Consider the following 24,018-nt stretch of genomic DNA (forward strand, 5'->3'; position numbering starts at 1 on the left):
ATCATTTCTGGCCTCGTTATCTGTAATTCTTAGAGATTGGTGTGTTCGTTATATATCAAAGTGCAATAAATAAGCTAGACAGTTACTTCATATAACTTGGCACAGTTTGATATGAATTGCATTTTCTGCTTAGGTGAAAAAAATGCATCAAAGTAAGAAGATGGAGAAGACAGTCCTCTCTGACGTGAGCTCTTTTTCCTTATTCCAGGGTTAGCAAGGTAGCTTTATGCTAGTGATAAATTCCCACAGAATTCTTCATCTGGCACCTCAGTTATGTTTGCCAGCAAATGAATTGAATTTCTAATAATTGACAGTCTTCAATATTTCCATTGGAAGGGACTTACAACAATCATCTAGTCCAACTGCCTGACCACTTCAAGCCTCACCACAAGTTAAATCATGTTATTAAGGGCATTGTCCAAATGCCTCTTAAACACTGACAGGCTTGGGGCATTGACCACCTCTCTAGGAAGCCTGTTCCAGTGTTTGACCACCCTCTTGGTAAAGAAATGCTTCCTAATGTCCCATCTAAACCTCCTCTGGTGCAGCTTTGAACCATTCCCACACGTTCTGTCACTGGGTCCCAGGGAGAAGAGCTCAGCACCTCCCTCTCTTTCTCCTCTCAGGACACTGTAGAGAGCAATGAGGTGGCTCCTCAGCATCCTGTTCTCCAGACTAGACAAGCCCAAAGTCCTCAGCTGCTCCTCACAGGATATTCCTTCCAGCCCTGTCACCAGCTTTGTTATCCTTCTCTGGATGCATTGAAAGACCTTCACATCCTTCTTGAACTGTGGGGTGCAGAACTGCACCCAGTATTCAGAGGCACCAACACTGAATAAGGCAGGACAGTCACCTCTTTTGATGTCTGTCATGCTGGGTTTCATGCACCCCAGGATGGTGTTTGCCCTCTTGGCTGTCAGGTCACACGCTGCTGACTCCTATTGAGCTGCTGCCGACCAGCACCCCAGGTCCCTTCCTGCAGGGCTGCTCTCCACCCACTCCTCTCCTAGTTTATACTTGTGCCCAACGTTACTCCATCCCAGGTGCAGAATCTGGCATTTGGACTTGTTTAATTTCATCCCATTAGTCACTGCCCAATGCTCCAATCTGTCTAGATCCCTCTGCAGAACCTCCAGAACCTGCTGGCATAATCAGCAAACTAATGGTGCATTCAACTCCTGCATCCAGATCATTGATTCGTATATTGGACAGAATTGAACCTTGAGGAACACCACTGGTGAGCAGTCACCAGCCAGATGTAGCCCCATTCACTACAACTCTTTGAGCTGTGCCCTTCAGCCAGTTCTTCACCCACCACACCATGAACCTGCTTATCGCACAGCTGGACAACTTGTCCGGAAAGATGCTGTGAGGGACAGTATCAAAAGCCTTGCTAAAATCCAGAAAAACAACATCCACCACCATCCCCTCATCTACTGGGCAGGTGACCTTATCATGGAAGGATATCAAGTTAGTTAAACCGGACTTTCCCTTTGTGGATCCATGTTGACTGTGCCTGATGATTGCATTATTCTTTAAATGCCTTTCAGTAGTACCCAGAATAATCTTCTCCATGTTTTGTTTTTTTTTTTTTTTAAGTATGTGAATAGCAAGAGGAGGTCTAAAGAAAAAACTGGACCTGTACTTGTTGAAGATGGTCATCTGACTAATAGAGATGAAGAAAAAGCAGAGGCATTCAATGTGATTTTAGCCTCAGTCTTTAATAATACAGGTAGACCTTGGACTGCTCAGTCCTCTAGGTCAGAGGACGCTGAGTGTGGGAACAGTGATTTTCCATTTATGGACGCTGAAATTGTAGGGAACCAGCTGTATCAGCTGAAGGTTCACAAGTCCGTGGGGCCTGATGGGATTTGCCCCAGAGTTCTGAAGGAGCTAGTGGATGTTGTGGTGGGACCCCTCTCAATCATCTCGCTATGCTTAGTCTTTAACTGTACTATATTTTTTTTTTTTACAAATTATGTAAGAGACATGTGAGAAGTATCAGTTCATCATGATGGGGAAGATCTTCAGATACATGGAATAATACGAATTGTAAAGAAAGTGGTTGAATGAGATATGATAGTTACTACAGTCGCAGTCATGGTTTTATATTGAGCACATAGGCTTAAATCAAGTCTTGTACAGTTGACTAAGAATTTCTGGTGCTGTTGAGATGTTGACCTTTTCTTCTTTCATTTTGATTGTGAGACAATTGATTTGCATGCAATTTCATTCTGAATCCAAATCAATCTCTGCTTACAATTAAGATGCAATTTGCTCTTTGTGTGTACAGTTAGATTTTAACTGTGTCATTTCATTGTTGTTGTTCTTATCCTACTTTAATTGTCCTTCTATTTTTTGTTATACTTATCTTCTCTAGCCTTAAAGTAGATGACAAAGCCCTTAGGTCAAGACTTCTAACACTGTCTAGTAGAAGAACAGAATTAAACCTGTAGTGCTCTGGGGCTATCTTAATAGTTTATCTTCATCTGTTGTTAGTATCTTAACCTAGGATGTGCTCTAGCACTATAGTACTCCAAAAACTAGTCTTTGTTAGCCATAGGAGATGACAACATAAAGCAGAGCAATGCTACAGAAATATTCTCTTCTTTATTTCAGCATAGGATCAAAGTTCATGAATTCAGAGTCTTCTTGAAGACTTAGTCTAGTTTCTGCTGTTCTCTGTGCTAGATGAGACCGACTACCATCTCAAGCCTAATACCAGGATTTTTTACGGAGTTGAGGCTCTGCGTGCTCTTTGTGGAAGGTCCATGGTTTTGTGCAGATTCAGGAGGTGCCATCCATCCCAACAGTCTGAACTGCATAATGTTCTCAGTAGGTTGGTAGGAGTCATACTGCATCCATCTGGTCTCAGAAACATGTATTATAGATACAGCTCCTTCCAGGTGATCTTAATTGTCCTTTATAATGCTGTATTGCACCAATTATGTAGCCACTCTGCCTCTTGAACTGTAGTATACTTTGCATCTGACTAGGTTCTTAGTAAGACAGAGAACACATGTCCTTAGCACCACTAACATCAAGCTGATATAATAGATAGGAGGTTGGAAAAAACAGATTAGAGATATAACAAATACGAAAGGCAGTCATGGTGTGAGTTATTTGGTTGTGTGCAGAAGGATTCATCTCCTCAGTTTAGGTATATAAAAGCTGAATGTTGGGTCAGAGCAAGTGGTTGTAGCATCTCTTTAAAGTTAATGGAAGGAAACAGGTAAGACCAACACCTGTATTAGACACCTATCTCAGCCTGGAATAAGTTGCTCTTTTGCTGTGTCTGTTTCTCTCTTTTGACTATAAAGGGAGCCTGGGGTCATGAGTCAGGATGAGGTTTGTAGAGAGAGATAATATCTTTTATTAGACCAGCTGTTGTAAGTTGGAAAAATTGGACAAGCTTTTGGGTGTATGAGCTCTTCTTCAGATCTGAAATAGGAAGAGAATTTCAAAGTTAATTATAAATCCTTTTCTACATATATCCTTACTCCATCATAGTTACAGCAAAGCACCGTAGAGATCACTAACTCAGATTTAGGCATCTAATTTTTAGACATCTAAATGAAGCCAGAGGAACCAAGCATGCGGTGCTTATTTGGGAGTTTGAGGACTTGTGCTTCACATGACACATTTTTCCTCTGGATGCTGCCTTTGGTCCTGAGCTCAGAACCAGCCCTGAGGGCTGGCAGCCTCTCCTGCCGGGGAGAGGCTCATGTGCAATTCCGCTCTCTGACTGGCTTCTTCCTGCATATATGTTATAATACATATGAAGTCCTAACTCACATCTCACGCTTCTTTTGCAGCTGAGGGCTACCACTAACACGCAGTCTATGTGCAGTGAGCTGTTGTATTATAGGTCTGGTTAGCCCTTCCCAGACTAGATTGCTGTTAGGCTTTCCTGGTGTTTTGGAAGAAATAACTTTCTGTATGGTATATGTCATTGCAATGCAAGTCTAGTGATAAGCTTGGAAGTTTGAACCTATTCTCAGCTTTTCCTCTGTAGTTTGGATATGTTATTAGAAAAGGAGCAGATCTGGGAGCAAATCACTTTCCTGGGATAACACCTGAGGAGAAGCTGTTCCCCTGCTCTCCCCGTCATCCCCACAGGCTGCTGCCACAGTCCCAGTGAGGACTGAGCTGCTTGCGTGCTCTGTAGAGCGCACCACAAAATCTGCTTTTACTCTGATACCTGTAGTTATTTCGGAAGTCCTGGCACCGCTGGTGACTTGGTGCCACAGTCTCTTTAACAGATTTTGAAAACTGGCTTATCTTAATTTTTCAGTCTGTTTCAGTTTCCTAGAACACTGTGTCATCCTTTGATGTGTTCTCCCTGCATCAGCATCCCACCGGTTTTACCACGGGCTGCCTTGCTCAGAGAGAAACCTTCCCGCATTGACTGGCTCTGATGCAACTGCTCTTCTAAAGTGGAGATTCGCCAGCGCTGGCCTCGGCCCAGGACTGTGTATTTCTCGTTTCCTCAGCGCAACGATTGCTCTAAATAAAGAAGGACAGATGCAAAGCTTGTTTTATAGAGCATATCAGAAGCTTCTATTATTGCAAATTGCCTTTTCCACTGGGCATACTTGGATTTTAATTCAGGTGGTTCAATTCACTAATTTGTGTGATTGAAATGACTTTTATCAATTATCTTTTGATGGAGTAATGCATTACTTCAGTAAAAGCTTTCTAGCTGAAGTGGATCTTAATTCATTTAAATGGCACACTCATTTATTATTCAGTTATTGGTTTGCCAGGAGCTAGCATAGGAATCTGACCTCTTGGTTTGTCATGCTTTCAAAAAACTTTAGTTTGTTTTGCTATTCTTGATTTATCTCCAATATCACTAATATTTCAAAAAGAGGCCTTAATGAACTAATTAGTGCCTTAAATTTTTGCCCTTTACATTATTTGCTTATTAGGAGTAAACACTTCATAAGTGCAGAGAGGAGCTTGAAAGAGCTGAGAAAGTAAATGCAGCGGGCAAACAAAGGACACCTTGTTGAGATGAGGTACTTGTCCAGTATCGTAAAAAATATCTGAGAGAGGAATGAAATACAAGCTATCTAATTTCCGTGATCTTCTGTTTCAGGCTAATTTAAGATAAAATTTTAACAGGGTCTCTCTAACCCAGCTTGCCATGGTTCAGGGGCAGATTCTCAGAGTCCAGCCTGTGTGAAAGCTGGCAGCCGGCTGAAAGGGAGAAATTTGAATTCTTGTTCCTCTGGCAGGCGAGGCTGCAGAGTGGGCTCTGCTTTAAAGGCCACAGCGTGAGCTGCGCACATGGGTTTGGGTTTTAAAACCCCCTGAACCTGTCCACACATTGCAACTGTGCTGAAATCCCTTCCAGTTTAAAAGGTTTGTTTCACTCATTGTTTTGCAGAATCAGAGTTTGCTTGAATTGTAACATACTTAATGTTATTCTCTACTTTCCTAGTACCTCAATATGACTTTGAACTTGCCAAGCTTCAGCAAAGATAGCAATGGTTACTATCTAAAATTAAAAAAAAATGGGACAACAAATTTTTTTTTTTTTCACTTGTTTATCACTGTGTCTATCTGAAACGGAGCTTAAAAGAGATCCTGGTCAAACTATCTCAGTGACTTTACTGATAAATGGGACAGGAGTTTATTGTCTTCCTAGGAAAATACACCTGTTTTATTCTGTTCCCATTTGAAGATAAGTCTGTGAAGAAAGATTGATTCAAATATTAGTTTTAATTTCCATATTATAAAAATAGAGCAATCTTGCAAATATGTAAAATTATGTTTGCTGGCAGATAGCAGTAACTAAGGCAGGAAGATGTGCCAGGGGAGGTTTAGGTTGGACATTAGGAAAAGGTTCTTCCCCCAGAGGGTGGTGGAGCACTGGAACAGGCTCCCCAGGGAGGTGTCATGGCCCCAAGCCTGACAGTGTTCAAGAGGAGACTGGACAACACCCTCAGACACATGGTGTGAACTGTGGGGTTGTCATGTGCAGGGACAGGAGTTGGACTCCATGATCCTTGTGGGTCCCTTCCAACTCAGGACATTCTATGATTCTCTGCTCTTGCTTTGGCATTTGATTATTGTTATAATGGTTGATCTTAGTGATTTTGTTCGTTCTTTGGCTCTAAACGTCTTTTGACAGATCTAAGCCTCTCCTTAGCTATACAAGTGTAAATGGGTGTTAGTGAGTGCAAGTGGGTACTTGCTTAGTTCAGCCCTTTCCTAATGTTAATTCTAACATTGATGTCGGGTTTCATTCTGCATCTTAGTGTAAAAAACTGATAGATGATGGAAGCACTTCTATTGTAAGAAGTGTATGCGACAAAATATCCAGGTTTGCCAAGGGCAAATTAAGGCTGACGTAGCTGCTCTTGGCAGTGTTTTCTCAATTACAGTTGTCAGCTAACTTTCTTGGCTAACAGCACAGAATTTGCTTCTAAGTAGACTTGGTATTCACTCAACTTAAAAAAGCTAAAATGGCTCTTTGTCTGTGAAAGGTGTGTCTGTACCTCGTTGTTTCATGGATCTGCTGTAGATGGTAAAAATGAGATGATAGCATCTGTAAAAAGTGTAGAGACCCTTGAAAATACTCATGCGTTCATCCAGAATTCCATCACAGTCTTGGCAGATCTGTTGGTGGGGAGTTTTTCTTTTCATTCATTCAAGTTCAGAACAATAAAAATTCTAAGTTTTTTTTTCTGATACCAAAGTAAGACTGTTACTACTAGAAACAAGTTTTCTAACATGTTATTAATTCACCTATTAGTAAGAATCTATCAAGGTAAAACAATAAAAGTATAAAACTATAGATTGTACAGATCTTATTCGATGAAATAGTTCCTAATAATTGTGACCATTGTCTGTGTTCCTCAAAGACTTAGATCCTGATATATTTGTAGTCATGTGTCAGGAATGACAGCACCAAGATTTAATTGATAGAATGGAAGATGTATTTTTATTTGCAGTGTCTGAACTGGCTAAGAAAACTGTTCATACCTTTGCAGGGCATTTTCTGTGAAGAGGCATTAACCTTCTTTTCCTAATTATTGTAGACAAGGCCTTAAAAGACCTGTTTTTTCAGAAGGCTGCACATTTGATATGGTAGTGTGTGATATTAACAGAGCTTTCCTTGTTGGTGTCTAAAGGAATCTCATTGTTAGGAAGTGAATAAATGCAGAGAATAAGCACCAAGAGCTAAATTAATATTCAAGGAATATTACGAGTGCTACAATAAAAGTAGCTAATCTTTCCAAGTGAAAACTGAGATTGGAGTCTTCACAGATGGTTTTGTATGGTGACAATACCAATATATAACTGGATTTAATTCTTAGAAAATATTCAAGTAATTATTGGAGGAAACTCATTCTACAATTTAAATTATTACATTGTTATAAGATTGTATTCTAATACTTTACACAAACGGCAGTATGAAGAATAACACTGGGGTCCCAATGTCATTTTTTTCAAAAAAATTCCTGGCCTACCAGTACACGAGGTTGCTAACCTCTGTGTGCCATTTTCATTTGACTAGGTTATTCAATCTTGATTTTGAAGTCCATTTGAGAAAAACACCATTAAAAGGCATTTATTGCTCTGCTGCATTTACTACTTAGAAAAGTTGAAATGTCTTTTGTTTATCTCTCAATCTGGCCCTTTCCCTCCTGCCTTTTTTCCTCTTTTATTGTAGCAGCAGCCCCTTGTGCAGTCAGTCATGGCAGGGACCGACTCTCACCCACTTTGTGTGATGGGAGTGTTGTCTTCTGCCCCTTCGCCAAAGCTGCCTCCCCTCCACAAGTCCCTTCACCCATGCCAAGATTCCTCAGCCAAGGGTAACACAAGCACCTCTGTATCGTTGCTGTCACTGTCTTTTCATCTCTGAAACAGGTTGGTTGTCATGTCAGTATCTTGAACGTCCTCTGGAGAGTGGCCGTAGCTGAATGCAAGAGGGCAGATGTTGACGGCTGTCGCAGTCGTTTGTATGAGCTCTAGGTGGTTGCAGTTGTGACTGCTGGCTGGTGAAAAGAGAGTCCATATGTCTGCAACAGACTTTCCTTCAATCTCTTAGTTTTTGACGTGATAGAGTAATTCTCATTGAGGATTCATTCTCTAAAACGGGGTAGCTGAAGTATTTCAGAGTTTCTGTGCTGAATACAACACAAAGAAGAGAAACTTAACCGAGCATAGAGCCTCACAAACTTGGCCGACTAGTGTCTCAGCTGCAGCTCCTAGTGCTTTTTCCTTACCTTGCATCAATTATTCATGCCTTTGCTGTTCCAGCTCGCAGAGTTCAGCTTGTCTCCCTTCATCATCCTCCTGGAACCTGGCAAAAGCTTACTGCCCTACGTACACCACTGTGGAAGCAGTTGCCATCTCAGATATGATGCTCTTGAAGCCACCAGGAGAATGGAATCAGTGGAGCTGCCCTTAGCTGAATAAGGGTGCATGGCTGGCTTCAATACAGACAACAACTATTGAGAGCATTTACAATGAAAGTCATTACGGGGTGGTTTTCCCTTTTTTCTATCAGATGCTGTTTTTTGTGGAACTGCAGCCTGACTGATTCCCTCCTATAATGCTTCTTACTATGTGGGTCTCCCAGAGCTGAAAAAGCTGCTGTAGTTTAATTCCACATTTAAATGTGCTGCATGGAGGCGGCGACATTTTAAGGCTGAGATCTGAATCACTTAATTTGCTAAAAAGCCAATAATTAAAAAGCTCTGCAGCAGTGAACAGGGTTGCACTGTGGTGTTCCATTGCACTGCTCAGGACTCAGCCTTACTGGATGTAGTGATTTTTGCTTATTCTTCCAGGCTGTTATTAGTCTGACTTCTTTTATTTCAAATGAGGCAAAGTAGAGGACTTCATACGTCCTTTGAGCTAGAAGGTATCTATCTATGTAGTTTTATATATGAGCATGCATGTGGGTGTAAATGTGTGTACACGCACTACACAAAAATGTATTCATCCCCAGTAACAGGTGGTGCTGGCAACACCTGTTGCTGGGGTCACTCAACACTCCAGTATTAAAACCCTAATTTTAGTTGCTTATAACTTTTGTCAGACTTAAACATTTGGGTTAAAATGTTATGTGCCAGGTGTCTGCCTTAGGCTGATTTGGGGGAGGGGGGTGGGGAGAGGAATTTATCAGCAAAACTGTTACTGCCCATTCAGGGAGCAGAGGCCAGGGCACTGGTTTGCCTGTGCTGAAAAATGCACTGTTGCAGCTTGAGATGTTCCAGCAGCTTCCCTCGTCAAAGCCAGAAGTTGCCGGAGGAGTAGCCCTGCAGCAGGGCATGTCTTCTCCCAGCATTATGGAAATTCGCTGTTTTACTGAGAATGCACCTCTGTCTGGCTAAATTATGGGCCTGTGAAAATGCTTAGTAGAAGTTTGTTGACAGCTGCCCACCTCCATCGTGTCCAAACAGCAGCACTGTGCTGGGGACCCTTCAGATGCAAGATGCCCGTGAAGCAGCAGAGTAAGCCCTGGAGTCTGAGTGGGGAGCAAAGGCGGCTGCTGCACGCAGGGGCACGGGCCTCAGAGCAAAGGCAAGCAGCTCGGCTTGTGCTTACACAGCGTGAATAAATAGGAAGGAATGGCTGGCTGAAATCCAGAGGAACTGGTGATGGAGGAAGGGAGCGATGGGCTGGGAGTGGTAAGAGTGAAGGACACAGGGTTTTAAGATCTGTACGAGGAGAAATGCTGAGGAGGCAAACTGGTGTGATAGGGCAGATGGACTGAGAAGGGATGGAGCTCAGCTCCTGCCAGTCCATGACTGCGGGGTTTCTGCGGTCCAGGCCTAACCAGCTGAAATGTTCCACAGACAATAAATCACAGCTCCTCGAAAGGGTGATTTACACAGTACTGCTACCAGTGGCTCCCCTATTAGAGTGTATAGACTTGAGCCCACTCATAAGCACTTAGGTGTTTGTGTGGTTTCATCTGATGCTGTTTCAGTAGGCAGAATTGTTCAATTTACTTCTGCTTAATAGAAACATCTACCTTTTAATTATTTTTGATCTTTTTTAGTAAGTCTTAACTTTTGCATACTCAGCCTGCACTTGAAGCGTTATTATTTGTGCATGCAAATCACCTCGTAAATTCTACAGTTGTTTCTTACTGTATAATCTTGCTATGGAATCTATACTACATTTGTAGCCCATGCAAAATCACACTAGTAAGTCAGTCATGGATACCAGAGTGGTCTTTGGTTTCATCTAGGTTGCAAGAACATTTGAACAGATTGCTTATATTATTTTTAAATGTTGTGCTTTCTTGATCATTGTGGGAATTAGAAACAAACTGCCTGCTGCAAAATATTCTGTTTCATATTACTTAGCATTTTCCCATAAAAATCTGAAGAAATGCCACAGAACCTGATCAAAGTTTAAAGTCAGTTTGTTACTGAATTATTATTTTTTTTTTATTATAGGTAAAGGCTCGGCCAAGAAACTGACAAAAAAGGTAAGCAAAATGTTCCTTTCCTTCTTAAAAGAACTTGCATTCTTTCTGTTACTCAACTGAATATACTTCTCCTTCAAAACTGCCTTTATATTTTCTCATTTGTGTCTTTAAAGGAGGTAGATGCTGCACTGCTGTGTGTTGCCAAAGCTAAACCGGGACCGACCTTTTTCAGAGAGCTTGGTGATAAAGGTAATAAGCACTTTTGATACTGAAAAATACATCTTGCTTTTAATCTTGTTATATGGTATGAATCAAGTGTATTTTTAAAGAAGGTTTCATGGATTTGACTTTGTTCGTGTGTAGCCAGTAGCTGCCTCCTTGGCAAATCTCTCAGTTATGCAAGAGAGAGTAAAGAGGCAGGGCTGGGGACGGAAGCCTTCTGAGGTGCAGGAGGAGTCATGTGAGAAATCAGAAGCCCTACTCGGAGAAGAGAAAGGGGCTAAAGGATGACTTCAGCACAAAATGGATTTCTAAGAGTCGTTGTTAATAAGCTGCACAGAAACAGAGAATAAAAATAAAGTTTGTATCTGTTATGTAAGGTGGTATCCCTGACCCTGAGAGCAGTTGAACTTATTTCTCCCTCTTTGAAATCTCGGTAGCCCCTGCACAGCACCAATGTGCTTCGGTTTCTTTTCACCCAGCATTTCCACCTTATATCAGGCTACATAAAGAGAAAACTCTGAGAGCTCGAATATTGTTTGTATAACAACGGGGAATTAAGGAACACCAAATAAACACCTCATTAGCATAAATTAATTGAAGGGAGAAAACAAATAAGAGGATCAAGGAAGCCAAATAGATGAGTAATTAACCATTTCACCAGTAACAAAGACTGAAATCCCCAAGCTAATGAGAAAGACTGACAGCGTCTATTCACAAGCTTCATGTATCGTAGAGTTCAGCTGGAGTCCCTCATCCCATAGACGTTTCTGGAAGACAAAGCTGCCTTTGCAGTGCTGCCATTCCTTGGCCGGCCCGAGCCGCGCTCTGTGTGCGCAGCAGATCCCCGGGCACGGCCGCGGCTCCCACGGCAGCGCAGCCCTCGGCCTCCGCACGCAGCGTTTTCCTGCCCTTCGGCCTCATGGTCCTGTCTGCGGTTCCTTTCTTCCATCCTTGCGCAGACGTGGAAGGGTCTTCAGCTGAGCACCTTGCTCGTCGGTCCACTCCTGCAAGCCCCGGGAGCCCTGAAACATCTCTGAACGAGTTGAACATTTTTTTCCTGTCCTAGGGAAGGCTGGATTTTGTACTGAGTAGTCATTCCCTGCCTTTTCAAATTTCTAATCATCATGTGCTTTCCTAGAACTGGGTTTAAAAAGATTCCCAGCCTTTAATTCTTGGATATTCCTTCTCCATCCCAGCTTTTTTAGAGCCTTTCTTTTTCTAGTGATTGACACAGCAAATCCCCAAATCACTCTGCCTGGGAAAACCAGGAATCCGCTAACAGAAAGTGAAAACAGCAGATCAGCACAGCCTCCTTTGCTGCACCTCTGCCAGCCGACTGCTTGGCAGAAGGAGGCTCGATCATACGCTCAACCTGGCATCTTCTGCGTGCCAGGCAAGGCACTGATCTCCCCTTGCTTAGGACTGAGACTGTGTTCTGTCCTTCAAGGGTCAGGCAGGAGTTGGAGATGATAAGGAATATTCCGTGCAGTCATCCTGATGTCTGCACAACACGCAGAGTTTTTGCCGTTTTTCATCATGATGCCTCTTTAGTGACTTCAGTGCTTTTGCTTTGAGATGCATTATTAATACATTTTGAAAATGTAAATGCTTATGTACTGCTTTTACAGGTACCAGAATAATGAATCTACACCTGTTCTGCTGCTTAGCTGAGATTATTTTAGCTACCTTCAGATTGTTCTTTAAATATCAAGAAGAGGGGAAACTGTCGCCAGTCCAGTTAGTTAAATGTAACGCTAGGGAATCCTGCCTTCTAGTGGGCAGTTTTAAAATTCATGTCATATTTTGTTGGAATAGTTGTGATTTATTCAGCAATAACAATATTGTACTGTCAGCATTTGCTATAAAGTTTCAAGTTAGAGACTTCCAGGGAGGGATAGGGAAGGCTCATTTAGTGTTAGAAAATGACAGTATTTTGCCAGTGCCAACTGAAATATTTAGCTGCAAAGTATGCTGAGTCATTCAGCAGTATGTGAAGCCTTCATCGTTCAAAATTTGCTTGGAACATTAATATAATTTTGTATTTTTTTAATTTGTTGCATTGCATCTTTTAATTTGAGTAACTTTGTAATGATTACTGTAGAATAAAAAGAAAATTACCAAAATATTTCATTTACTTTATGGATAAGGTAAATTGGCCCTTCACTACAGTTAGAAAAGGGACAATAAAATTAAAAATTTTAATGGAAACAAGTCCACAAGTTAAAATACATTATCTCAAATTATTTTAGTATAAGCAGTCTGCCAGAAAATGTCAGACAGGCTGTGGAATTGCTTTAAGGCACTGGGACAAATTTTAAAGTACAATGAAGAATTTTTATAATATATTTTAATTATATTTGTACCTGTTTCTCTGTAGGGACTTTTCAATCCGCTGACAATAAGATGATGAAAGCAAAGTCTATGTCTCGCCCCTGCCGTTTCTTGCAAGGTTCTTCTTTCCAGCCCTCTGCAATTCAAGGGAATAGAGCCACCATGGTTCTCCCTGGAGCCAGTCGACAGGGTCTTGTCTTTAAATTGGTCTTTTCTTTACATCCTACCCACTCCATATAAATTTTGCAGATTCTTTCTGCAAATTTTTATGAGGTACAGTGTTCCCTGTCTACCCAAATAGCTAAAACTCGTTACCTCCTAGTCTTTCTGTATATTCACCCTTTAAACGTTCTTTTGCTGTGACACTCAAAAAAAACAAAATTAGGGAGCAGGAATCTTCATCACTGCCCATCACACTATTTGCTTTATTTCTTTTCCTTCCTTATTTCTTTCTATCCATTTTTGTATCTTGTCTTATACTTAGGTGTATAAGCTAAAAAACTGGGGTAGGAGTTCTTTCTGTTTGGTTGGTTTTGAATTTGTAGAAATCCTGGACACTTTGTATTGGACCATGATTCCAAGTTTTACAGCAATGCAAATAATAGTTTACATACTTGCAATGGCAGTAACCCTAAAACTTGAAAGCAAAACTAAATATTTGAGAGAGAAGTATTTTTTATTTCCACAGTGTATGGTAGGACTGTAGTACTGTGCTGATTTACACGTGATGCATGCTGGATAGTAGAGTGGATAGCCCAATTTTGATGGAGAGGAAAACTGAGATGTGGAGCCAGAGTGAGTTGGCAACAGGATCAGCATTAGGTCTGTCTTCAGCTAAGACTTGTTCTCAGATTTTCAGACTCTTGCATTCAGCAATTTAATGTTTCTAAACTCTGGTACTTAAAACTTAAAGTGTTAAGTCGCTATCTGAGGTCAAATACAAATGTCATTGGCTTCACATAGTAATTTATCAGAAGTTAATTGTTTATCGCTGAAGCTTAAGTGGATTCCTTATCTATCAATTAACGAAATATAAATTATAAAAAATAGTTTATCTTTGCACAGATAGGCATGTTTGAACTTCATTATTTTAAGCAGCTTCAGCATTATACAATGTTTAGCTCACAGGTTAAAAGTAGCTCAACTATTTTGAAAAGTGATTTATAAAAAAGCCCTTTACATTTTTTCTCCAAACATTATAGCAGGGCAGATGGTTCAGATTCTGTTGTTTAACCACCCTCGTTAGGCTCTCTCTATCTTTAGCTCGTCCGCTCTATTTTGACGCTATCACATCTTTGTGTTTGTTCAGGCTTTTCACTTAAGGCGGTATTTCAAAGGAAAACACTGGAATTTTCCTTCAAAGGGGGGGGAAATACTTTCACCTTGTAGAAAGGACATGTTCCTCTTTAAAAAGAAAAAGAAGAAAAAGGAAAAGCAGGCTCCTCCTGGCAGGCTCCCAGCCGTACTATCAGCACCATCTCGCACTTGGCAGCTCTGCGCGTTGCCACGTTCCCCTGAGGAGGGGAGGGAGGCTGTTCCCGCCTCTGCGGGCCTGCCAAGGGATGCAGGACTTTGATCCTTCAGGGGAACCTCAGAGTAGTTCTCCTCCCAGCTACTAAATGTGACAAAGCGCATTTAATTTATTTGCCTTTTATATAAATATTGAATGTTTTCAGTGAGAATCCGAAGATTTAATGCAGGCCTTTTATTAATACCAAATAAACCTTACTTTCTTGATTAGACGTGAACATTGATGAGTCTCTGGATAGGGAATTTTACCTTCAGAGCACTAAAAACAGAAGTAAAAACTTTATTAAATAATAATGTGGCTTACTTTAATAACCTATTTAATATGATGTTACGCTATGTTTTTTATATTTATAAGATTTGTTCTTTCAAGTATTACCATAAGTTTTTTTGGTAGGTAATTTTTTAACTCTTTCATTTCAGGGTTGATATCTTATGCAGAGTACCTATTTTTGCTGACAATCCTTACAAGTAAGTACTACATATTTAAAATACGTATGCATAAATACTCAGCTGCTAACAGCTTTCCAGGAACTTTTTCTGATACTTCTAAATGTTTGCATTATAGTAAAACATCAAGAACTATTGTATATAGAGTGATAAGGCATTCATATAAATGGATGTAACTTTAATTAATTACAACTTACTTCCATGGTGTCATCATTAGTCCATCGCAGTACTTCAAAAATCATGATGATCCCTGCACCATGGGATCAATAAAGTCTTTCAGGAGACTTTAAGAAATGGGAAACATTGGTTACAGGACCACATAATAGGGGGAAGAAGAACAGTGGAGGAAGATGAATAAATTGTCTTCAGGACTGTAGTCTTAGTCATTTTGAACAATAAGATGTTACCTTTATAGCTCTTGCAGTGGTGTAAAAGCTGTTATGGTGTCTGAAAGGTTGTTACCTAATATTCATGTGTCTAGATATACAATGGATGATATACATAAGCAGCAGATTTCTGCAGTGTCTTGTATTTTGACTTTTTAATCCTTTATATATTTTGCTGTGTTCCTTTTGACTTTATTTCCTCCAAGTATTTTGCATGTATCTCTGCCCCCTGCTTGGCCTCCTTCCTTTTTCTCTGTCAGATACTTTTAAAAACCCCTTTTTTTGTTTGGTATTTGCTTTTACCAGCAAACAGCAGGCATTTTTTGAATATGTGTGGGAGTGATCTTGGGTTTTCTGGGTTTCCTCAGCCATGCTTACTCTGTGCCATGCTTGCCACCTCCCTGGGATGTTCTGATGAAGTGTAGGTGATGCTGCAAAAATACCAAGATCAGTGCAATGAGCATCACACGGTGAGACCCATAGGCTAGTGGTGAAATAATCCACATGCACGTCTGTGTAATAGTCCGCATGCAGTCTTGTATGACTGACTTACACAGATCTAGCATTTCAAGCAAGGGCCAAAACCAAGGACACTAGATCTCATGCTATCAGTCAATGGGGAAAGGAGAGAAAAAAACGGTTGTTCTTATCCCAATGGACCGTAGATGCTGGAGCCTCATGACCTGCATCAGGGCCCTAAACAAATTTACAGGTTTTCCTTGCTCTAGAAATCCACTCTGTTATGGTGTAGTAAGAACAAGTAGTGATGGTCTCCAGAGTCCGGTCTTCACAGACTGTGATTGTGGGTACACACCTCCCACACCATTTCCATAAACCTTTTACAACTGATGTCATTTCTCAGCAGAACTGCATACGTTCATACTAGGAGCTTCAACTAGTACACAATATTACATACTGTATGTAAATTAATATACCCTATTTACCATACAAATATAGTTTCACCAGTGCTGCACATAACTCAAACGAACATGAGTTACACCATGTATTCAAGTGTTTTTTAAAATCAGAAATAATGTAAGAGTCTAGCCTGGCTAGGAATCTGATCTTAAAATATTTGTCAAAGAAGAGGGATTTTTAAAAAAAGGCAAAAAGCACAACCACATTATAACTTTGGAAGAATATCTTAATTAAAGTTGCAGAAATAGGTGCCAAAGATTCTATTTCTTTGAAAATCTGTGGCAGCTCATGCTGATTTATTGGCTGAAACAATTAGAAAATTGAAGCAGTATCAGAGCAAGTTGTTCCACTTCTCCAGACAATCAAGTAACATTATGTTTTCACAGAATTTATATAAGAATGTGTTGAACTGCAAAAACAAAGGCACTTTTTGATGCAGGATAAAAATGCAGTGCTAATGTCTCTGCTTTGGTTACACAGAGGGTTATCGTACCGATCAGTTTGAAAGCAAATGTCAGCAAGCATTAGTGCCTCCATCTTGGCCTAACAAGCATCCCATGTCAGGCCCCAGTTACACAACCCGTCTTTCTCACTAGCGAGAATTAATGTGAGATTTCTTGAAGCAGCCATTAATATTTAAATGACTTCTCCTAAGTCACCAACAGAGCAACAGAGAAACAGGGAAAGAGTCACCAGATTCCAGAGTCCCAGTTCCAGGGCATTACTGACCAAACTGTGCTGCCCATCATACAAAAGCACTATCTGTAACAACACTGAACTTGAAAACGTAATTTTGCGGCAGACAAAGGCTTTATTTTGCTCCCTGTGATCCCCTTTTCTCTTTTTTGTCTGCCTTGTATCATCATTATCTGTTTTCTTCCCGTGCTGTACTGAATTTAATTTCCAGCAATTGGTTAATGGACCTTCTGGTGAAGGAGCCCAGGAGCTGAAATTGTCACCTTGACTCAAGGGTTCGTTTCAGTTGGCCAGTCACACAGGTTGACAGCTTGGTCAACGTAGGGGAAGCACCAGAGTGTAACCTGCACTCACCGCTAAGATGAAGGTCTTCTGTTCAGATTTTGAAATTTTGCCTGATTCTAATTAAATACAAATATATCTGAGGTAGTCTTTGAACTATGCTTGCTTTACGAACACATACCTTTGGGGTTACATCATATCAGATAAGTATGTCATCTCTGAAGAGTATAAGCGGCTTTAGGTCCTATATTTTCAGTAACAGCTCTCTTATCTGAAAATTGCAACACAGATGGTATAAATTACTATTAAATGCATCAATTACTTTTATTCTCTAAATATGTTATAGGATAGGCTCTTCTTGCTTTTGTACTAGTAACACAAATTTAGTGTGTGGCATTTCCATGGAAAGGAAGGCAGTTCTGATTATTTTTGACCCACTTGCTGGGGAAGGGTTCTGCTGTGCAGATTGCATTGGTATTTATGAAATGTCCCTGCATCACAAGGTTGCTCCACAGAGAACGTTGGTTGGCTGCTGAAAACGTAGTTATTTCTAAAATGTAAAAATAGTACTTTCTTTAACCCTTTTGTTATCACTTAAAAGGAACAGAATATTTCTTTAACTTGTTACCTTTGCAGGAAGATTCTCTAACAAAAAAAACAAGATTTAAAACTTTTCAGAATGGAGCTGGAAGAATATGCTTCCAAAAGAAAAATTCTGAAGGCATTAGAGTTTTTTAGAGATAACTGCATCATTGCCCTCGTGAGTCCAACATTGTTCTAGGAAACATGAATATTTTCTAGAGACGATAAGTCCATGGCTTTCATATTAATGCCTGACTTGACTGGGTTGTGGAATTAATTCACCTGCTCCAGAAATTACTGGGGTAAGTGCTTGCTACTGCAGTGAGCTGTAACTACATTTCAGCAGCACACCGCTCCTGTGTGGGCTTGCTAATGAGCGAGGCCACCTCCTGTAAGTAAAGTAAGATCAGGAAATTGTGGGAAGGAGCTCAAAACACACTGTGTTTTTATAGCGTCTGCAAGACTCAGAACTCATTACATTTTTGTATTGAAAAGAAACATCCACCGGGTGAAGGAAAGGCAGGATAGAATTGTATAAAATTCCTGAAAAAGTCAGCTTGATGGGAGTCATACAAAACATGCTTTTTTCCAGAAAGGCCAGAAAGAGTGGTTTATTACTTCTCAGTAACATTTGAGTACATTGTTCAGGGCGGGAGAAGGGAAGAAACACGGCCTGGGGCTCACACAGCGGGAGCAGGGGCCGAGAGAGCTGGTGCCATTACAGGACCAGCCCTTGCTGGGGAAGACACAAATACTGGCACACAGTAACACCTGCAAGGAGCGCCTGAGGGGTACGCAAGCTCTTTCACACAGACTGGGAATAATTACTGGTTTCTCAAGGCACTTTCCAGTCTTCTCATCTGAAAAGGAGCTCTAGTAAACACGGCAGAGCTAGACCGCAGAAGTGGTGTCAGGTTATGGAGACATCTATAGAGAAGAGAAGAGCTGGAGAGGCATTTTTTACAAGGGCATGTAATGATTGGACAATGAGGGGTAATGGGTTTAAACTGAAAGAAGGGAGAATCATGTTAGATACAAGGAAGAAATTCTTCCCCATGAGGGCAGTGAGGCACTGGAATAGGCTGCCTAGAGAAGCTGTGGATGCCCCATCCCTGGGAGTGTTCAAGGCCAGGCTGGATGGGGCTTAGAGCAACCTGACCTAGTGCAAGGCGTCCCTGCTCATGGCATCTTTAAGGTCCCTTCCAACCCCAAACTTTCGATGATTCTATGACTGAACGTCTGAGATCAGGATAGTAAGACATACAACATTTTCACAGTCATTGGGATCAGATGGACGTTTGTGTCACTGCTGGCATTTCTTGCTTTGCCATTGCATTAATTATCCCTTGAAATGGTAGTAAAAAAGTGTTTTAAAAGTTTTGTTATATTACAGGAGGTACAAATGGTTTACTGGAAATATAATGTACATGCATAAAGATAGTGTACTGAACCATAGGCGATATTGCTTTTGCATGAAATATTCAAGTACGTGTGTGTGTGTTTTTACAATAAAGTTCCTTCCCAATTTGTTGCAGAACCCCAGACTGGATTTCAGATTGCCTTTAAAATGTTGGATACAGATGGCAATGAACAAGTTGAAAAGAAAGAATTCTTTAAGGTATGTGTATTTATATGCATATTAATTTTAAAGCATTTAAATAGTTTCATGGGTTATATTTGCCAGAGGAAGATTCATTAAAATCTTCAAGCCTGTTTTACAGTCCAGTCTATGATCACATAATTGCTAAAATACTTTATATGAAAGGAGCACATACCAAAGCAGTGCTGTAGAAGTACTTATATTTTAATCCACTTTTATAAATGTTACCTTTGACTTGTATCTAAAATTCTGTTACTGGGAAGGTAGGAGTTTGTGTATATGCCTTAAGGAAAAGTCTTTTCTAAATATTTTGAATATTTATTTTAAATTCACCATCCTCTCTTGATTTTGATTAATTTTGTTTGCTGTTGCACAGGGATTTTACCAATTCACAGTTTGGACAGTAAGAGCAGTTTTTCCCATATTTTGTATAAAATATGGGGGAGAAAAGCAGATGCTTAAAAACCAAAGAAAATCTTGCTCTGATGTTTTAAAGAAGAATGGGCTTAATTATATAGGTTGTTCAACTTTTAAGAATTTAACAGGAGACTGTTAAGTAAATACTTCTTGTCAAAAGCCAAATGTAGAATTAACAAACTTAATTTTTAATAGGTTCTCTCAGCTTAGTTCAGATCCTTCATTCATATTGGAGGTGACTAGAGAGACAATTTTATAAGAAGCTGAAATGGCTACTACAATGCAAATTGTTTTCTCTCACTAGGATAAAGATGATCCTTAATGCAACAACTCTAGAGAACCATGGAGTCTAAAACTTACAAAGATATACCTATTGATAGAGAAATTACTAAATATTTAAGTGTAGCTTCATAGCCTTAAACTCTGAATTAATATACAAGAGCTGTTAGCTTGTTTTTTGGCATTAACAGCCCGTTTTCCCGTGAATTTTCTCTTAGCAAGATGACAATTGATGAGTTGTACTCAAATATATTTTTAAATATTTAAAAAATACTTTTAGACTTAGTAGTACTATTTGAAAATAATCTTTGGAATCAGACCATTTCCCAAGACTGTGTTCCCAGAAGCCCCTAACTGAGCCGGCAGATACCCTGCACTCATTTGTTGCTACACAAAATCCTTTAAGCCTGAAGAATTTGCTCAGTTAAAATGTTAAGTATTCTGCTGATTAAAAAGAAATCAAATTCTAACTAAAGCCTTTATTTTTAACCTACTAAGCCTGGTACAGTCCTAGTGAATTGTTATCAGAGTAGCAGTGCTCTGATAACTGAAATATCTCTGCGATGGCTGTATTGTTCATCTACGAAACAGTAAGTTACAGGGGAAAGGGGGTCCGTGAACACAAATTGAACGTGTTCAGCCTGTTGTGCCTCTGCACCAAAACGTTGTGTTAGCTGTACTTCCTTTGAACAGGGACTGTGTCGGTCAAGCAAATAAGGAGATTCTTGCAGAAATACAGCACAACTGTTTTGGGGAGATGTGCAGAATGCAATGTATTTAATATCCATTAGCCAATTCAGGTAATTCTAATTGAATCAGGCAGTATAAACAACAGAAAGTCATAGAATGTAGAGGTGAAAACAATATACAAATCATTACAAATAATTTTATTCCTGTAGAGGCAACCAAATTCAATGGTTAGATAGACTGTTACTTTGAATTTCCTTTATGGGCTGAATGAACCGGCACGAGCCAGCAGTTGTGGTGTTTTGGTGCAAAACACTCCTGCAGTCCTAGAGCATCCAGAAGCACTAATCTCTCTCAAACAACTAGAAGATGCAAAATTACTATAATGACTTTTTTTTTTTTAAGACTGGCATAGCATTTCTGCCAGCTCATGTCTTCAGTAAAGATTACTTCTTAGTATGTCTTTAGTAAAGAGGCATTGGTGTGCATAATAGGTCTCATTATCTTTGAATTAGCCATTAGCCTCTTCCAGTGATGAACAGATATAAATATTAAATACAAATAAATTTTACGTGGAGCAGTTGAGTATTACAGTTCATTTCTTGAGAGCAGAATTCTTCTCCCTCTGTGAGTAGTTGCTGCATTGTGCTGGAAAAAGTCTGCAACCTATTGGAAATAGTTTCAAGCACTGTAAGGATTTACATGCAGTGTAAGAAAACAATAAAATTAATCTTCCAGAACACTTGTGAAACAAAAATATACCATGTGCCTGTGCTCTTTAGTAGTCTCTGTAGATTTTTTAAGAGTCATTTAAAAATAAAATAAAAAATAAAAAATCATATTTTCTCTTGTTTGGAGAGTATTTGCAGTTGTATTTCTTGTGTGTGAGCTAAAGATGTTTTTTTTCAGGTAAGAGAAATGTAATTTTTCAGTGGGAATATGGATAAGCAGTTGTTTTTACCCAGAGTTCTATATTGCTTTTTTGCTATGAAGAAATTCAGAATGCTTTTACTGTACTAGTCAATTGTTTTGTAAGTGAAAAAAATTAAAATAATTTGGAGAAACTTGGAATGTTTAATTGGGTTGTTTTACAGTATTTATATTGATAAATGCTATGAAGGCATGCCATTCAAAAATAATAATAGAAGGTAACTACCCTGAGAAACTTAAAAACCAAGGCTATAAAAAAACAACAGAAAAAAAAGTGAATTAGACAAAATTTGAAGGCCAAGGGAAGACCTTTGGCAACACAAATAGTTAGTGGTTTTTTTCCTGCTCACTACTTAACAAGCCCATATTGCATCTCTGAATAGCATAAGAAAAGGGCAAAAAATAGAGCCCTAAGAAGAGATTTGAAAACCCTACAAGATAATGGCCGTGGAAATTTGATCATAGATTTCTTTCCCAGTTTTAGTGGGCAGGGTGAGGAATCACTCAGAAATGTTTGAGAAGCAAACCAGCAGCTTCAGAAACCCTGAGCTGTACAAGCCTCTTTCCTAAAGTCTCCAAATCCAGAGCGATTGGTGTAAGTCCGTATTTATAACTGAAATGTAATAAGTCCCTTGTTCTTTCATTTTTGCTGTCCTTTTGAGGATTCATGCAAATGTCTGTGAAAGGTAGGTAGACCTTGTGCTACGTTAAATCACTTATTCTTGTGGCAGTGTTGACCTCCTAATCTAAAATACAGCCAAAGAAACCTTGCAGCGGAGATATACTTGAGGTGCTGCAAATTATTGCAATTTCTGTATTTCCTTAAAGCTCTACTCAGCACAGTGGAAATTATGTTTTCAGATATGAGTCATTTCAGTACTTCAAAAAATCTTGGCTAACATATTCAAGATTAATTTATTTTGTGGGCCAAAGGGGAAATTCAAACCACATTCTGCTTAATGCCAGTTCTGAAAATATGTTTCCTTATTTAATTAAATTATTCTTAGTTGTTAGTTGTATGGTACCTAATTTGAACAGGTATGTTTTTCATGTCTAGGAGATCATGTCTGTAGCAGAACTATGTAAAACTGTCTAGGAGGATAACACAAAAATCACAGCATAATTTTTATTTCCCAAATGGCCCTTGATGTTGTACCCCTGAATTTCAAAATCTTATGGAGGGAATGCTAAGCTTTTAGTGACAGAAAATCTCCTCTAAAAATAAGAGTAAGTGCTGGTTACAAGAGAGAGATTCATGTGCTCTGCTTGGCTGTATTAGCTACAGTAGATAAGACATTCCTGGCAAAAAGTGTGTCTGAATAGCAAAATACCCTTAAGTATGCAAATATTTTGTCATGACTAGAGAACGTTGCAGAAATGTGATGACATTATAATTAAGAAAAAGGGATATTAATGAAATTTTCTTGAAAAGGAGACTCTTGTAGGACCCAATTTGTAATTTTCTTGTGTTTTTATTATGTTTTAACAAATACAGCTACAGAGAATCATTGGGAAGGAAGATGATTTGAAAGCAGCTGGAGATGAAACAGTATTTCGGGTATGAAATAGAAATACGTTTTTCTTTACAAAGCATTGTCATAGTTCCCATGAGCTTTCTTATTTTTTCAGAGTTTTTAGATAAGTATATAAGCATCAGTATTAGTGGTTTAATTAAATGAAAGTGCATGATTTGTCAACTGCTTTCTAGCTGGGGAAGAAAAATGTTTGTCACTTCAGAATCTCCTGATGAAATGTATGCAATTAATTTATTTCATTACTGTGTAGCCCCTCTGTTATTTAGTTTTTGTAAGCCTCTGTTTCAAATTAGCTCTCTTCTATTTATGAAAAACTCAGAAAAAAACTCTGTATTGCCCTATGAGAAATATGGTTTTCCAAACAAATTGATAACTTAAACTTACCTAAGTGCTGCTGTTGTAGTAATATCAGCTTATTGTGAGTTAGTTTGAAATGTAGTTTTTCTCATTGAGGTAACAAAAGCCAGGAATTACTTTAGTTGGGTCCGCTTCCGGAGAGAAATGGCATAGATGCAGACCAGGAGAAACAATCTTAGAGTATCATCTTCCAGCTAGGTAAGAAGTTTCACTGAACTGCAGACCATTAGCAAATGGCAAATACATCTTGTCAGTGAAAGAGGCAGGTGAATTCCTGCTCTCTTCTGGCTGTTTTCCCCTGGATGCTGCCACTGCAACTTGCCTTCTTCCCCAAGTGGAGGCTTTGCCACCTCTTCTGTCTGTAGTCAGCACAGGGACAAGATATTCTGTGGCCTGGATGAGACTGAACAAGGCTGAAAA

General features: G+C 39.6%; 1 protein-coding gene across 1 annotated transcript in view; it reads left to right on the forward strand.

Annotated features, from left to right (window-relative positions):
• MICU2 (mitochondrial calcium uptake 2) overlaps nucleotides 1-24,018 on the forward strand; it is a gene marked incomplete at its 5' end in the record, with an annotated part of 142,476 nt that overhangs the window by 92,484 nt on the left and 25,974 nt on the right. Inside the window, 5 exons of the mRNA XM_082050960.1 lie at nucleotides 10,428-10,459; nucleotides 10,573-10,648; nucleotides 14,903-14,950; nucleotides 19,329-19,411; nucleotides 23,202-23,264. Coding sequence (XP_081907086.1) covers nucleotides 10,428-10,459; nucleotides 10,573-10,648; nucleotides 14,903-14,950; nucleotides 19,329-19,411; nucleotides 23,202-23,264 — 302 coding nt within the window. The remainder of the gene's footprint in view (nucleotides 1-10,427; nucleotides 10,460-10,572; nucleotides 10,649-14,902; nucleotides 14,951-19,328; nucleotides 19,412-23,201; nucleotides 23,265-24,018) is intronic.

This window comes from Streptopelia decaocto (assembly GCF_964273445.1).
Source record: "Streptopelia decaocto genome assembly, chromosome: 1".
Taxonomy (NCBI): domain Eukaryota; kingdom Metazoa; phylum Chordata; class Aves; order Columbiformes; family Columbidae; genus Streptopelia; species Streptopelia decaocto.